The sequence below is a fragment of the Erithacus rubecula genome, assembly GCF_903797595.1.
Source record: "Erithacus rubecula genome assembly, chromosome: 3".
NCBI classification, from domain to species: Eukaryota; Metazoa; Chordata; class Aves; order Passeriformes; family Muscicapidae; genus Erithacus; species Erithacus rubecula.
Window position 1 is genome coordinate 20,770,095 of NC_136689.1, and position 17,771 is coordinate 20,787,865.

At 39.2% G+C, this 17,771-nt stretch overlaps 1 protein-coding gene across 6 annotated transcripts in view; it reads left to right on the forward strand.

The window, feature by feature from the left end:
* ADAM22 (ADAM metallopeptidase domain 22) overlaps nt 1-17,771 on the forward strand; it is a 123,705-nt gene that overhangs the window by 45,547 nt on the left and 60,387 nt on the right. For all 6 annotated transcript variants that reach the window (XM_079302487.1, XM_079302489.1, XM_079302491.1 and 3 more), the window contains exon 4: nt 11,779-11,845. In XM_079302487.1, the coding sequence (XP_079158613.1) occupies nt 11,779-11,845 (67 nt within the window). The remainder of the gene's footprint in view (nt 1-11,778; nt 11,846-17,771) is intronic.

The window sequence follows — 17,771 nt, forward strand, 5'->3', positions numbered from 1 at the left end:
GTGATGAAGAAGTAAGAGAAAAACAATAAGCAAATTGGAGTCTCATGCATAGTGTATGTTGACCGCTGCCTCCTAGGGATGTAAACTCTATCCTATATATTTTATATGAATATATAGTGTATAGTGGAGCTCTGTGTGTATAGTATATATACATATAAAAGATGTATAATATAAATACATGTATGTGTATGTAGAAGAAATGGATGGTAGCAGCAGAGCACCAGTCAAATGAGAATTTCTACCAATGCTGCGTGACTGAACCAACTACAAACTCTAGAATTTTATTTTTAACTTGTTTTACCAATCAGTGCATCAATTTAGGTGGATATATAGGTCACTACTAATGGATATAGATCACACAGTAATGCCAAGGATGTGATCCTGTTTCCTCTTCTTACTGCTTAGAAAAGCAAGTTGTGCCAACTACCAGTATAACTGGTCTTAATATAGAGTTTTGTTGTCTTGAGGGGTGTAATGGGGGGTGGTTTGTATACAGAACAATAAAGCTTGTCTTAGGGTATGAAGGATGTGAGACCTATGATAAGAAAAGGGAGAGATATTTGAACATGCAGGACTTTTGCTGTAGGATTGTCAGTATGAATTTAATTGTAGTCCCATCCATGAAGCAGCAGATGGAGAACTGTTATAGCTGCATTTACAGAAATGGATTTCCAGTGGGAGCCTCTGCAATGGATGCAGCCAACAGGGTGATGCTGGCCACTGTTGCTCTGAACACCTATTGTAGGTTACATGACATACAAATGAACCATGTATTAAAAGCAATCCTGTACTAATACATGGAAAAATTTTCATCCTGTCACCACAAACATATTTCTCTCAGTTTCAGAAAATTACTTTGGATAGAAAAGACAAAATTACTGTATTCATTCACCCTTAGAAACAGTGATAGTGATTAAACACAAAGAAATAAGAGGCATCCTACCAGTGGTCCAATCTGTCCTGGCATTGGAAATGGGAAATGCTTGAAGAGCACTGTGCTGGGCCACTTTCAGCCCATAACATCCATGACTGATTGGAGATGCCAGAGGGCACTCCCTGTGTTGCCTTTTATAAAGTACCTGCTTATGCACTCATTGTCCACGACTTCAGTCCCTTTCAGAGATACCTTTTGATACTGTTTGCCTCTGAAGCCTCCTGTGGAAATGTGGGGCAGAGATTCACAACTTCTTGTTAAGACATAGTGCTTTCTTTGGATCTGTTTTAGATTGACTTCCTAATTTCAGTACTTCCCACTTTTACTATGTGGGATTAGGAGTATAATGGCTTTGCATAATTCTGTCTATGGTTCACACAGTATTGTAAACCTCTATCATATTCCCTCATCCTCATCCCATCCTCTCCTCAAATTGAAGAGCCTTTTGAGTTCAGAGAGGATGATTACTGGTGGGTAACACACTGGGAGGCAAGTCACCGCTGGGTCATCAGCAATGCCAGAGCCATCTGGCAAGCCAGACAATTCAACTTGGTACAGCATTAGGAGATTGGATTTTTTTTGCCTCTGAGGCTAGCTTACTCTTGTAGTTGTGTATGCTAAATGAAGATTGATGATTGTAAGTTTGAGGGAGCTGTGATAATTTCTTGGACTGTGGTTAAGTGATTAGTATTGTCTCAGAATCTGGCTCCTGAGGATTCCGTGGTTAAGGGACTCTTGTCTTCCCACTCTTCATTCATTTTTAAGATGTGCCATGAATTTATTCACAAATATTTGTGTCATTTGTCCTGTGTGGATATTTGAGATATTTTCCCAGTAATGCAGCTTGCTTCTTCAAGACACTTCTTTCCTTCTCTCTCTTAACTGTGCAATTGAATTCTTTTGCTTAGTTTCAAGTTAAAATCCTGGTTCACCCACAACTGAAGTGTGAGACCTTTGACTTCTTATCCATGCTATTAAGATTTACTTTCTTTATCTAAATAGAGACATAATAGTGCTACAGGAGGTAATTTCAGCTTCTTACTTTTTAAATTGCCTGTCACTGAAGGTGTTCTTCACATCATGACTCATTTTCTCTTAGCTGCTCTACCAAGTAGAAGCTTTTTCAATATCTTAGGGTTCCAAGCCATTTCTGTCTTTTTGAAATTCTAACATATTTTCATCTTCAGAACAGTTTCTGGAAACTAATCTAGTTCCTAGATTTAAGGTTTGCAATGTTTTAAATTGAAACTATTTTCAGATATACCCTTTTCTATAGTTAACACCTATAGTTAACATCTGAACAAAGATAAAAGTAGTGCTAACCTTTTTTTCTGGTCTTTTTTTAAATGAAGTATGTCAGGTACTTCAATAATTGATGCAATCACTAGATTAACAAAACTCCCAGAGTTCTCTATATTTTTTCAGTCTGTTTATGTGAATACCCCATATATAAAACCACACCATTTAAAAGAAATTATTCTTGGTGACTACTACATAAAGATTATTTGGGCATGCAAGCCTTTCAAATATTCAGGATAAAATGCAAGGTTCAAGCAGCAGGTAACCACGGGTGTTAGGGTGATCACCCTAAGTTCCTATAAAAGAAATGGCAGCACAGAAGGAAAAGTCATTAAGGGTGCACCATTTTAAGATAGGTATGTTCAATGTTAGAGCCAAATTACTTAGTATCTCTCTTGAAGAGATACTGACTCCTTTCCTGACCTTCCTTGGCATCATGCAACATAGGAAGCAGTGGCATGGAAGTGCTGGCTGGTAAGAAGGGGCCATGGGCATCTTATTTTTTATATTTTATTTCTGTAATTGTACACTTTTTTTTGGCAATGTAAATTAGTCTGGGAGTGAAGCAAGGCTGAGCTGGCAATGAGGTGTTTTGCTGGACAGCCCTGGTTTTCCTGTTACTGGGTTGTAAATTATGTATGTGCAAGGCAAGTGGTGATGCCTGGCTGCTTTGACAGGGGTTTTCTGCATGACTCTAGACAAAAATCCCCCAGATTGAACCCTTCACCCTTTGCTATGGGGGACAGCTCCTTTTTCTTCAGGTACCATGAGGAAGACACTCAGTATCAGCTCTGAAGAGCTTCAAGAGCTCCAGAGTTGTCCAGACTGCAACACAGAGCTGGACTTATCTGGAAAGTGTTAAGATGAAAAAGACATTGTATTTCTGCAATGGTTGTGTCTGTCAAGTTTCAAACCAAACAGATACTTTACAGCATTTCAGTGTTGAGGGAAGTGCTAAAAGTGTTTGTGTTGTGTGAATACTTTGAGAGAGCATCATGGAAATGTTTATGAGTGCAGGATTAATTTGTATATTTGGTCCAGGGCTATATTTGCTTCAGTAACTAGAATTTGAGGGCAAATCTTGAACTAAGCTATGAATTAAAAATATTCAATAAATTCCATTCACTGAATGATAACAGATGTCCTGTACAAAATGTGTGTGCTTGTTTTTAATAGCATGAAGTAATGCCAGGGCCATGTGAATACTTATGCATTAAATTTTTCAGTTTCACTCTTTCAAGATAGCATTTATGGACAATACACAGAGAGCTGAATTGAAATGTGGCTGAAATCACGAGTGAGTTTACTTGGGAAATGATTTTCCATGTATTATAAAGCAGCTTGACTATATGAAGAGACATATTAAAAACCACTAGTACCTTTGTGCAGGGAAATGTATAGCGTTTGCTTCTTGTGTGCATTCCTCTTTCCTATCTTATTAATTCACCTTCTCAAATACTAAAATGAGCTGTTTTTATCCTGACTTTTAAGTAACAAGTGTATGAGCAGAATGGCATTGAGAAAACTGCTTTTTAAATAGGATTTCTGAAATTTCTGTAAGAAAAAAAGAAGTATTTGCTTGAAAAAATACTGGTGTAAACTATTCATCAACAAAACAAGAGTGAGGTTTTATTGACACTTGCATTGCCATCATTGTTGTCAGGAAAGCTCCTGGATAAATAGCAAAGTGAACCTTGCCCAGACTGGTTTCAAGTCTGCCTGTGAAAACAGAAGTTTAGAGCTAGAAAAATCCTGTTTCACCTTCTGCCTGACAAGAATCTTGCATTTACCTGCTGTCTGTTCTTTCTGCTTGTTGAAGTCTCTAGTTTAGCACTAGGGCATCGTGAGAAGCAGTCTTCCCATGGATACTGGGAAGGCTCTCTGTATGTGCAGCTTCCTTGTTAGGACTCTAGATTACATCTCTCTGTTGTCTGAAGGAGAAGACCATAATCACCATCCCTCCATCACCAGCAGCATGAATTAACTGCACTTTGAATTTGTGCCCTTTGAAGTGCTTGTGTCACTTAATATTTAAAATACCTTATTTTAAAAGACCCTGTTCATTATATATCTTGCTATTCCTTCATTGCAATCTTTGTATTAGGAAATATTAATATTGATCCAAGAAATATAATAAAATATTGTTAATATTTAAGTTGCTATAAAAATAGAACCTGAAATTCTTATTTCAGAGATACTTTAGCTATGCTTTGCTACTAGTTTATTGGGGTAGGGAGCATTATTCTTATTTCCTTAAATAGTAGTAAGAAACTTTTAGTGATATGAGTAAATGGTTAGTTTGTAGGTATGTCTCTTCCTGGCTGAAGAAATTAAATAATAATAGGAGCCATATGTGCAATAGAAATTTGGTGAAACTAAGGAAGAATGTCTTCAACCTGCTTAAACCTTTTCCCATCAAGAAACGCAGCCAGTTCAGAAATGAAACACTTGGTGTTTGTAAGCCAGCACTGTGAGACTCCTCTCTAAAGCCAGGGGGGAGGCCCTGCTCAGGGCTGCAGAGTTGCTCTGCAGTGTGCTGTCTGCACTAGGGGAGTAACTATCCTGTCCTGCAGGCAAAGCAGCTATAAAGGGATAAAGGACTAAGTGCATTTTCTAGTCAGATGGCTTTAGGGATCTAAGTGAGAAGTCCTGGAGAGGAAAAAGAGTGAGCAAATGTTAGTATTTGGAAGAAACATCACCAGAGATTCAAGTTGTGTAATTTTGTGAAACATGAAATTAAGCTCCAGGAAAGGACTTAAGAGTGGGTACTACTCAGCATTTGTGTATAATCCTTTGAGAACTTAACCCATTCTTAAGCCCCTATTTTTTTTTTTAAGAAAGCCTTAAATAGTAGGAGTAGAAAAATTAATAAATTTCTTACTCCATTCTCCCTTTCATATTAGCTCCAACAAGGACAGAAAAGTACAGTAAGAATATTTTAAAAAGGGGTGAAACTTCAATTTGTGTGGACAAGAACCGGCTCTGTTTTTCTCAGTTGCTTTTTCCTTCCTCTGAGTAGACACTGAAAATTGCTGCTGTATCTGCAAGGAACTATCTAATTCTGATTGATTAGTCCATTTGGCTAACTTAACCAGTACAGTAATTAATAAAATTAACAGTCCACATAAAAAGAAATTCAGCAATTCTTTGATGGGAAGGAGGAGATGATAGTTTCAGAGCTGTGGCTATTATAGCAGATTGGTTCATGGAGTATGGAGATAGCTAATCCCCCCTGAAGTGCAAAGAAAGATCATGTATGAGCAGAGAGGAGTTTTTTGGGTAGGCATGAGGATAAAGAAGAATTAAAGTGTCCCATGTAGTGAGATACAAAAATCTGCCAGCTAAGTGGCTTTTTTGAGTTTATCTTGCTGTATGTTTTAGTTAGCTCATGGCTGATACTGAAAATGTTCCAGGGCTAGAGTGTAATGCAAGATAATAAAAATTGTCCTTTGTACTCTTACTGATTGGCAGATAGAAACATCCATTCTGTTCCCTTTCATCCACTTTTCCACTTTCTTGCTCTTTGTTTTACGACAATCAACCTGCTTTATCTTTCTTGGTGTACAAGATGGGCTGTAGTAAAAATGTCCTCTGATAGCCACTCCTTCCATAGCTACTATTTCTGTTTAATACTTGTTAGAGACTGTACACCACTGGGAGAAAATATTTCAGTTTATGGGAAGCTTCCTCATCTTCATGTGCCTGGTACCCTGACAGTTCCCATTCCTCTTACTGCAGCCCTCTCAAGCAGGATGTTGCAGGAGGCTTCCTTCTCCCATCTGGCTCTGCCCCATGGACTAGCATTAATTGTGCAGTTAATATGGCATTTATCTCTTATCAATGTCTCTATCATTTCCCTGAACCTGCTCTTTTCTCTTGAAGGTCTCCATATATCTGTTGATAATTTCCTGCTGGCATTCGACCCACCCAGACCTTTCTGCTGATTTCAACTAAGATCTTGTCTTCCTTTTCAATAATGCATCTTCACTCAGATGTCTCATTTGATGTCCTTGTCTGGCACCATATTTAGTCTGAAATTTCAGGTGTACATAATGGAGAGTTGTGGAGATAAATGAGGGTGAATAAATGATAAAGAATTTCTACAGTGTTCAAGGAGATGCAGCAATGATACCAAATTATCATGAAACTGGTAATTTATTGTATTTATAACACTGATGCTGACAATGATACATTATAGTACTATGTTTATGAACTCCCTTTATTTCTACCTTTCTTAACGTTGTAATTCTTCCTACGGAACCCTATAATTTCTGTTCTTTTTTTCCATGACTGTTAAGCGTTTCAGTCTCTTAAATCTGGAGAGTTAATTTTTGTTCAGAAGCTGGCAATAGGCATTTTTTCTTCTCTGTTTGAAAGTGAAAGTTTCTATTAAACTTACAGGGATAATTCTCAGGGTTTTCTCAATTTCAGAATCAAATGCAGACCTCTTCCTTTTTAAAAATCTTTACTTCTTCTTTTTCTTCTTCTGACTTTAAGTGCTTTGTAATCTCTTGTTTTTTCTTTCTGCTTATTTAAACACTTGACCTATTCTGCCCTCTTTTCTCTTGCTACCATATTTTTAAACCTCTTTTTCTTCCTGGAGCAGCCTTTTTCTTCTGGGGAATCCATCTATATCCAAAGCTACTCTGTTTTCCTGGATTCCCAATCCCAGCTTTGTTTTGGTAAACCTTTGATTCAAGGTAGAATTGAAGTGCATATATATGCATCATCTTGGACAAGGGTAATTTCTTTAGTTGGGAGCCTATTCTGTAATAAAATTCCCTCAGCTTCTGCCTCTTGTGTACTGTTGTGCCTGGAAAGATTGGAAGAGCAAAGTGAAGCTTGCTCATATTTTTTGTTCTAGCCCTTATGCTATTGAGTCTGTATGGGATAGGCTCATATGGGCTTTAGATAATGCTACAGAAATGCTGCTGCTGTAAACAAAATGACAGTAGTTAGTTTGTGTACGCTGAAATAACAGACCCCTGACAGCAGAATTGCCATTATTAGTGTAGCAGTGTATTTCCTTGTTAAAGCAACAGATCACATGTGCTTTTTTTCCTTGTGAAATAATTTATTTTTAGGTCTTAACATATGCAGGTTTTTGCTATGCCTTTTCAAAAATTTTGTACCAATGCCTCAGCAAATATTTTTGAAAATCTCATTCTGCAATATTGTCAGTTATTGTGTTGGTGTTTTTTCTGTGTGATTTTCTCCATCCCTTCTGTTTCTAAGATTTTTTTTCACAATCTTTTTTTCTTCTTTGGCATGCCAGTTTTATTTATAATTAATACTCAAACTACCACTTAAGCTGACAAAGATGATTTCTAGGATAGATCAGCAGGAACACTAAATTATTGCTTTTTAATTTCTACCATAGGAAAATGTTTATTTTTTTATGTTGAAATTAATATTATTTTAATGTTGATCGTCTTGCTTAAATAATTTTAATCCCGTTTTGCAAGTACTTTAATCTAGATTTTTGTGTGTTTTAAACGAAGACCTTCTATTAAAATTATGCAGTTCTGTGCCTGTACTCTTAATGCAGATGAAGCATTACTCTACCTAGGACGTGATACTTTTTGGTCTGAGTTTTTAAGATTGTGTATAATGGTTAGTTTGTAGCTCAGTTTTTAATAGCATTGGTTGTGTTATTGGATTTGCAAGAGTGTTGTGGGTTTTATGATATTTTCAGTGCTGTGAATCATAATAATAAAGCCTAACATGACTTCATTTATGGGCTTTTCTGCTGATAAAGTATTCTCAGACATATCCTGCCATGTTACTTAGGGCAGGCTTTAAAAATGTCTCTACATTTCAGATCTGTGGTCTGTTTGCAAGTTGTGGACTCAGAACCCAGGAGCTGTGCAGGCAGGTGACCTTGTGGTGTTTCCCTTCCAGACAGGCTCATTTTGGGGTCATTTTGTGACAGACCTTGAGAGGGGTGGGAATGCCAGCAGCTCCTGCTCTTTCCAGCCCTTTTGTAGGACTGAGCAGGAAGACTAAATGGTTGACCTGCTTAAGAACTGTTGTTTTGGCCTAGTTTGAAAGTAAATCCAACTTGAACAGCCTGGGAATGTCCATCACTGGGGTGGTGGGTGGGAGAAGAGCAGCTCTCTGACCATCAGCAGCTCTGGAGCTGGATGCCACAGGACACTGTGTAACCCTGAGTGAAACAGGACCCTTCCAGGTGCAGGCAGGGCAGCCCAGGCCAGGTCAGAGGGATGCTTGGCCAACAGCCCAGTCCCAGTAGCCCAGGGCCAATGGTCAGGGAAAAGTGGAAGAGTTGAGCAAGTATGTGTGAGGCTTCTCCCAAGCCTTTTCCAGACTCCAACACTTTGAGTCAGGTACAGTGTCTGTGTGTTTGGCAGCTCCCAGTTACACCCATGAACTTGTCCATTCCCAGCTTGGACCAGCACAAACCTCTAGTATTCCCTGCTTTCCTGCAGTATGTTGGGCATTGTAATCAGCAGCTATGCCAGAAAAGGTTTTTAATTAGTTTTGAGCTTACTGACCTCTTTTGTTATCTTCTTATTCTTGTGTTGTACAAGGCAGAGAATGATCAATGGCTTTTTCTCATGTCAGACATAATTTCCAGATTTTTGAGAATGTAGCATATGATATTTCAGAACATTAAAACATTAACAGCAGTGTCTTTTAAAAAGCAGTAATTTTGTTAGACCCACATGAGAAGAACCTGTGTTTCTCTTTGTCATCCCTCCAAATACAACTGCAAAGTCTCCCTGAGTTAAGCCATTCTGTTTGATCTCAGGCTTTGTACTATATACTTACTTCGCTATCTTACATTTTACAATCTCTTGCATCTTTCTTGGCATACAAACCTTTGTGTCCATCTGATAAGGAGGAGGACATGAGTTTAACTGAGACCCTCTGAAATAATGAAAAGTAGTAGAGCCCTAAGCTATGAAGGAATCTTTATTAAAGTTATGGAAGCATATCCTTTTGCTGAAAGAAGGTAGTGGATGCTGGGAAACTATATAACTGACTTCACCAAGCTAAACTAAATACATTTTAAGAGCATCTGTCTAAATTACTAAATCTGGAAAATGCATACAAGACTTATAGAAGTCGTTGAGCCTTCCTCAGGGCATGAGTATCCTAAATATTTAATATTCACTTCTAAGAAGAGTCAGAGTATTGTAATCAGTAACTCAACATCATCTCTTTTAGCTGCTCCTCAATAATGGGTCATCTGCAGGCAGCTGTGCCAAGCATCAATATAGATATTGACCAGAATTAAAGGGGTTCCTGCTGGTTCTGCAGAGGCCAAGGGAGTCACTCACTCTTTCTTTCACCCTTATTGAGAGCTGCTCATTCTCTCCTTTTCATCAGCTCTGGAGCTGATTGCTCCTCTTGTCAAGGGATTTCAGCTACATAATGCAGCAAAACTATGGTTTTGTTGACCCCTCCCAAATGTCCCTTGAGGAATGGCAGTGCTGACACCAAGAATGTTTTGATGAGTGTTTGTGCTGACACAAGGTAGGTTCAGTGCTTGCTCCTGGGTGGGCATGGAGACTTGTGCTTTCAGCAGTGACCAGCTGTGAGCTCACTGAGCCAGAGGAAACCCCATGTCCATGGACAATTGTCCCACCAATGCTCCCATTTGAAATGTCTTAGCATCCCTCATTTTGTTGCCTCTGTCCCTTACACTTAGATACAAAGGATTTTTTTTAACATCTGATTTTCATTGACTCATTGACAGTCCTTATACCTTTGAGATTCTGCCAGTATCTTCTATAACCTGATTGCTTGCTTCTGTACCTACAAACTGTGGTGCATTCTCATTCCCACACAACTCAATTTTTGCTAGACTTCAGGAGCCTCTCTGTGTTCCCAGGTAATGGAACTTTGTAAGCAAAGCTGTCCAGTACCTGTCTGCAGTATTTGAAAAGAGGTCTCTTTTGGGCAGTGATATTAATCATACCTCCGTTTGACTGGAAATACATCTTCTTTGATGTATTCTGGGATGACAGTTGTGTTTTCCAGGAAGACGTTCTATTGATCTGCCAAATCATTTTGCCAGAAAGTGGTGTGGTCATGTCTCTCTTCCTTATAAACCAGGCCCTCAAAAAAAAAGTAATAGAAATTCCCTCCAGCCCTTAAGTGCATAAATTTGCTGTTTGTACAATTGAATTTGATCCTATTTCTAATAACCAATCCTGAAGATCATCCAGGTCTTTCCTGTGGGAGTTTTTTCAATCTTTTTTATTTTCCATGCTTGCCAATTTAGTGTTATCAGCATATCTCATTGGAATGCTCCTGGATTTTGCGCCTAGGCAATTAATGCAAGTACCAAGGTGGCAGTTTTTAGGGTTGATATTGGAGGACCCAAACTTCCATACTGTTTGGAGTTCACTCAGGGCAGTCACCAATGTCTCTGAGCAAGACATCGGCCACCTTCACCCTGTTTGGCCAGGGTGAAGCTCTGAAAAGCTGAGCAGCCACTGCTGTGGATCCTGCTCTGCTGTTCCTGCCCTCCCTCACCAGGTCAGTTCATGTCTAAGCTCAGGTGTTTGCTGTTTGAAGGAGAAATTCTAAATTTTTGCCTCTTCTGCTGAGCAGGTATGTGCTCACTTCCTCCTGCCCCGGTGGCCAACCTACCTCTTGTCAGGTTTTCTTTACCAATTTGTCATCTTTGACAGCTTAATTGTCTCTAAGGTGGAACAAGAGCAAGATTTTATACTGATTTAATATCAGTAAAATTTTGTAGTCTTTGAACTTGGTTAGTGAAATTGATGTAGATAATGTGGTCTCTTCCAATCTTACCAATTCTGTGATTCTGTGGTTTGCCTTACTAGAAAATAACTATGAGGAAGATAATTTGACTGGTTTAGCATTAGTAAATACAGCCTGCATTTAATTTATATATGTTTGCCTCAGGTCTGATTGTTTTTTCTCCTTGTTGTTTGTTCCAAGTCCTTGTACTTGGAGGCTGGGATTGCTATTGCCCAGAGCCTTTTCCTCTGGCACTGCTGAAGCTGCAGGGCTCCCAGGGATGTGTATAAATGTGCTGTGAGCCTGCCTGGGCTGCAGCTCCTGGGGCCCAGGGCTGTGCCTGCCTGGGCAGTGTGGACCTGAGCCCATGTTGGTGTGACAAGGTCATGCCATTGTTGTGCCTCTGTGTCCTTTGAAGCCTGCCAACACAGCTGCTGTTTTCCCTCACATTTCAACTTGTTTCCCATCCTTCTGCTTTTTTGCTTTTTTTGAAGTTCACCTCAATTCCACTTTTAGCAGCAAATAGGAAAGTCTCTTCAATTACAATCAGTGTCAGTGGTTGATTTTGGACCTTCCACAGAGAAACTCCCCAGTCTTCCTTGTCCCACCTTCTGCTGTTAAAAGTCTGTGTGTCCCATGCACTGTGTAACTCCATTGGAGATGGTGGTTTCAGTGATTTTTATGAACATTTTAGGAAAAGTGTCCTGCAGATTTTGCCCTTTTCAAATGTAATTGTTTAATCAGTGCTTACTGAGAGGGAATACAAGAACACACACACAAGGCTTATGGTTCTTTTTTTCTTCTTACAGTGACCTGCTGTCTTCTGAATATCTTGAGAGGCATATCGAGCAAGGTGGGAAGACAGTGGAAGTTAAAGTAAGAATTTCCTTTTTATGGTTTTCTTTTTAAATTTGTTTGGCTTATGATGTTCATGTAAACACATATTTTTGTAAAAAGAGGGATAACTGATTTTTCAAGTGATTTGTTTTACCATTCTGAGGCAAGCATGTTTCATGTTTTCTGACTTTCAGTTTTAAACAAGGAAAATACACTTCATTGTCAAATTTAATGCATTAATGTTTCTATCAAAATGTATTCATAGTAGTTCTTTTTGCTAGTAAGTGTACTTTACTTTTGATACCTATTGAAGAAAATATTTTTGTTTTAGTAGATAGCATTTTCTCATTGTACTAAACCTCAAATTTTTTTGTTTGTTATGAGCTTCTTTGTAAATTTGCAAATAGCAATATTCGTTGTATAACATTTCCAAATACCTAATCACCAGCTGTGTGTTTCTTTCCCTGTGTTTGTTGGCATGGTGACTGCAAGATGCTGTATACTGCTGTTGTCTTGTGTGAAATGTCCCATAGCCTTTGCAGAAGTGTTTTGTTTGCATTCAACATTGGAGAGTTTTCTTGAGGACCCTCTATTTGTTAGGACTTTTTTTGTAGATGTCAGATATAATTTTTGTATCAATTGCTGTAGATTGCATAGAATGTTCAAAAATGTATTATATGTGGTACAAAATAGAAACTCGAAATTTGCCTAGCAAGTAAATACTAGGTAAAATTTTGTTCAAAGTTTACACTTTTTAAAAAATAAATCTTCTAAATAGTTTTACTAAGTCTGGGACTATCTAAATGCTTCAAAACAAATCTCTGCAGTGTGAAAGTGGAAATGGAAATGCAAAAAGCAGTCTTTTATCCACTGGATAGCTGAAGATGCAAGTTTCCTTTGGTTTATTCCCTTCTGTCTTTTGCAAATAGGAAGTCTACTCTTCCACTATTATCAAGATAATAGTCTGCATACATTATCAGACTGAGGCAAACACATACGCGTTCCATTAAATTGCAAAGACTAATTTCTCAGTCAGCTCTGCTCTGCAGTCAAGAAGTGTTGCTTGACTAAAGTTCAGAATATGAGTCAAAGCAGAAATAAAGATAATAGCTGATATTAATAAGAACAAAACAACCCATTTGTCTGCATTAAGATATATATGCAAGTTAGCTAAGTTAATCCATCCAAGCCCTGTCACTGAATTGTTCCTGATGAGCAAGACTTAATCAAGCAAGGAAATGTTTGAAATCAGCAGCTTTTCATATCTAAGTACTGTTTAATTGAATGGGAAAGTGATAGGAGGATCAGGCTTTTTAGAGGAAGGGTCAGAAAATGTTCTGGGCAAAACAGCTCCCAACCTCAAGGGTCACAGAGATTATTTCCCCTTCATTTAGGGTATACCAGGAGCCAGGGTCAGGGTATACCTTCAGGGATGGCTGTCTCTGCCTGGCTCAGTACTCTCAAATCTGCTTTAAGTAGATTGCTGCATTGAGCTTGATGCTTGAGGTGAGCTGAATTGGCAGTGAAAGGGGCTGCACAGACTGTACTGCAAAGGAGGGGGCTTGCTGCTGGAGTGGTGTTTCCCTCCCCATGCTGCCTGCATCTTGCATACCCATGGGCAGGGGGCAGGGGTGGCTCCTCTGCCCCTGCCAGTCCTCTGCTCCAGGAGTTCTGCAGGCAGTAGTTGTTGGGAAGCATGCTGGGAAAGGGGATGTAAGGTTTTTGTTTGTTTTGTTGCATCTGAGTAGGATTGGCAGGGAGGAAAGCAGCTGCTGTGACAAAATGTCAGAAGAGCCTGGTGGCCACAGACATGGGAACATTTTAATAAAAGTTCAGATACCTAAAGATTTTTGGAAAAGTTCAGGCTACTGAGTACACTTAAAAGTACAAGATACTGACTAAGGATGATTTCAGTGTTCAATAGCTGTTTAAAAGTAAATCTGGTTTCCTCTGACCAGTCAGTATTTTTCAGAGCAACTGTAAGTTCATTTGAGAGCTTTGTTTGTCTGTTGAACAATTTCTGAAAAGACTGGCAGTATCTGTTTGCATTTGAGAAACTGGGCTTTAGTTTTACATCAAATGTCTCCAAAATCTTATTGCAACTACAATAAATTTCCATGATGGTGATTTATTGCCTTCAATTACTGTGGGAATTGTTTACCATAACTGGTAACATAATTAATATACTAGATTTTAGAGATTGTGCAGATTGCTTAGATACTTATTTAAAAATAGCTAGTAAAAGGGTGCAACTTATGAATAAATCACAATATATGTACTCTGCTGTGCAGCATATTCCTAAGCAGAAGCTGAAGAGGTATTTCAGAAGGGAGACAGGTTTCTATCAGTTGCTTCAACATGCTGCTCTTCACCCACCTCTGTGCAATTTATCTTGGGCTGTAGGCAGAGACAGAGGCGGCCTGGCAACATCTCTCGTGCTGCTCTGGTGGGAGAAATGGTGACAGAAAGAAAATGTCCATCTGCTATGCACTGCCAGCTTTGAGCAAGCCTTCTCATACAGAGAAATGGCCTCCTCTGCTCTTGGCCTTCTTACTGGAGAGGTGTATTTTAAAACACTTACAGATTCCTCCTTGCATTTCCCTGTGCAAGATGACTGCACAGACACAGATCACGGGTGCTGCTGCTGTGCAATATGGGAGAAGGCAGGAGCTCTGAGCACTGTGTGAAGGCAGCTGTACCTACATGCAGCAGTTTGGGAATGTGTCTGGAAAGCAGATCCTGCCTCGGCTCATAAGCAATTTGGAGTTGATGACTACTTTTTCCACTCCTCCCCCTCTCCTTCTCTCTGAGCAAAACTTCCTGTGCTATAAAATACATATGGATCTCCTGCCATTACTGAGGATGCTTCAAAGAGGAGAGGGAGGCAAGGGAAGGGAGAAATGTTTACCATAAAAAACCATCACTTTTTAGTAGCTAAGGGATTTTTATTGTGAGAAAACTCCTCAGTTTAACATACGTTTTTATAGGAAGTTACATTGCATTTAATTTCTGCATAATAATTAATACATTAGACCACTATGAAGCTGAAACATATTGCACGTTTTTGCAGGGTGCCAGCATTTAGCTGCTGCAGAGGAGAGGCTTCTTGTTAATTTGGCACAGTTAGGCAGCACCTAAGACATTCTTATTAAACGAGCAGCAGTGTGCAATGCCTAAGAAAAAAAAAAAAGGAGGTAGATGTTTGAATTATTTCAGTGTTTCCCCCCACACCCTCCTTTACTGTGCATCATGTCTCTACTGGGAAAGCAGCACTGTTGGCCTAAATTCCCTCTGGTAGCAAAGAGAATAATCAATTAATAAGAAAGAGAAAAACCCTTCTTGGCATTGCCTCTTCCTGATTGTGTCATTCTGGACCATCCTATGCTCATAGCACATCAGTACTCAACCTGTGTATACCTAATGTTGTTGCAATATATCTCTGTGTCCTTTTATCTCTCTTTCTCCCCTTTTTTTTTGGTTGTCATTCTGTCACTGATGCTGAAAGCAAGATGAAAGGCAAAAAACAGCTACAGTGCTGAGTAATTCACATCGCTGGAATTTTCACTCTCAAAAGGAGCAACTGATATCTATTCAGTGATATTTTCTCAATAAAATGTTTCAGTTTTCCTCTTCAGAGTGTGTAGAAATAAATGTTACTGCTTGTATTCCCCCAAAATAATGGAGACATCTATGAGTTCTTAGGAAATTGCTTTCTGAAAAAAATTGAGCCCTGAAAATAATTCAGTCAGAAAACTGTACAGGTAGAGATGTGGTAGATAAATACCAGAAAATTTTGATGGCATGTTTAAATATGACTAGAAGGAACTATATTTTGTAGACAGTCCTTAAATTCTGAAATTTTTTGTTGTGGTGGTGTATACACAGCATGTGTATTATGGGCACAAAATTACAGTGAGAGTGCTTACAGCATAAACCACTGCTTTTTGCTTCAGCCTCACAGCACGTTCATATGATAGCATCAAACAACATGAATGGAGACATATCAAATGCTGGGTACTGTTTTTCTCTGCTGTAGCATTAAGAGAGGAGCTTTGGCCAGGTTTGTCCTGTGGGTGAGGACTGCAGAGTGGCAGTGTCCCAAGCTGGGCTGAGCCCTGCAGTGCTCAGCCCCTGCCTGCTTGCTTTCCTCCAAGCACCCCCAGCCATCCTGTCCAGCTGGGGTGCCCCAGCACAGCCTCCTGCTCTGGGGGGGCCCCAGCAGAGGGACCATCATTGTACTTTGGCCAATGGGGGGTATGGGGCATCTGGGGCAAATGCATTTTAATGCTGCACAGCAAAGCAGAGCTGTTAGCATGTAAAAAAATAGTCATTATGTTGTGTGCATTGTTTGACTAGTAGTGTGTGCAAGATGACTTATCATAGCTCACAGCTATTTTAATGCTTCTGCATTAAAAGAGGGGGAAATTGCTGTTCTTGCTGTGCTAAATCTTTGGCTATTGTGTGCCATGATGTGTAGTTGAAGGGCTCTTTAAATTACTGTTTTAAGGAAAAATTATATATAAGGGAGAAAAATATTAAAATATTGAAAGACCAGAGGAGTCTGGATACCTTTGATATGGTAGCTATTGCTTTTTCTGTTAAGCTTTTTCCTTAAAATCTGGTCTGCTGGAGCAGTTATTAAGTTACAGTCCCTTGGGCGAGTGCAGTGTATGTCTGTACACACCTGTGCCTCTGTTTGATGAGATCTTATCCCAAGTAGCATTTCAACATCTCATTGTTATCCACAGGTACAAACTGATCATAAATCTACAATGATTTGTGGTGCAGCCAGATTAAACACGTAACCAGTGAGCAGGTCATTTTAATAATTGACTGTTATATTTCTTGTCTTACAGCAATGTGCTTCTAACCATCATCTCTCAGTTAGGGCACTCCCTCTCTAAGAAAAATCTCTTCTTATTCTTCAGATTTTGGTAACTCACCATTTTGTAGCCAAAGAGGAAGGTGTTTCAGTTGCCAGGGAAGCCTGTATGCTAAACAGGCTTTTCTGAAAGGGAATACATTTTCTCCTGAAAGCAGAGTGCCAGTTGGGCTGGCAGAGGATGGGATGGGAGTGCAGGAAGACTCAGCCCTGGGAGGCTGGAGCCTGGGGCTGGTGGGGAGCTCTGTGTGCATGTACCTGAAACTTGCACAACCTGCTGATGAAAACTGAAAAGAAACAAATCATAAATAATGCAGGAACTATATATGCCTGTTTCTGGCAGAGCTTTTTGGCTGCATCCAGAGATTAGAGAAGCTGTTATTATCAAAAAAATCATTCTGTATCTTATTTGAGAGAAGACTTTCAATAAGGATTCCTGTAATGTTGTCAGATCTCCTCTCTCTTATGCCCTCAACTGGGCTCTGTTGCCCTCATGGCAAATTACTAACAAATCCAGGCCATAATCTACTTTTTAGTAATAGCAGTAAACTAACTGAAGAAGAGCTGATGGGGAGTCTGTGAGTCTGACAGAGTTTAGCAGGAGGTTCCTGCAAGGTGGATCTTCACAGTGCTCTCATCAAATGTTTTCATTAATGACTTACATTAAAAAAAGTATGTGAGTATTAATGATATTTGCCAACAGTGCAAAACTGAGAATCATTGCAGTGTACAGAAGGATCAGCTGGAGAACTGACTTCTTTTGGCCAATGGAATAAATAAAAGCCAAACAGAACAAATGGCAACTTCTTACACTTAGGGACTAATTATAGGTGTTTGTACAGTGCAATGAAAGTTCCTAAATTGAAAGTTCCACAAGAAGGAGAAGATTAGAGTATAGCAATGGAACAGGAATGGCAGGATGGAAGCAGACTGTGGTCCCAGAATATACTGGTCAAATTACTTCCTCTAGGTTTTGACTGGAATTGATGTTACTGTATGTGTCTTGATGAAGAGTTGACAATTTTTTTAAAAATTTCAGTGTGTTTTCAGTTACTCTGGGCATATTTTTCTTTTTTTTTTGCT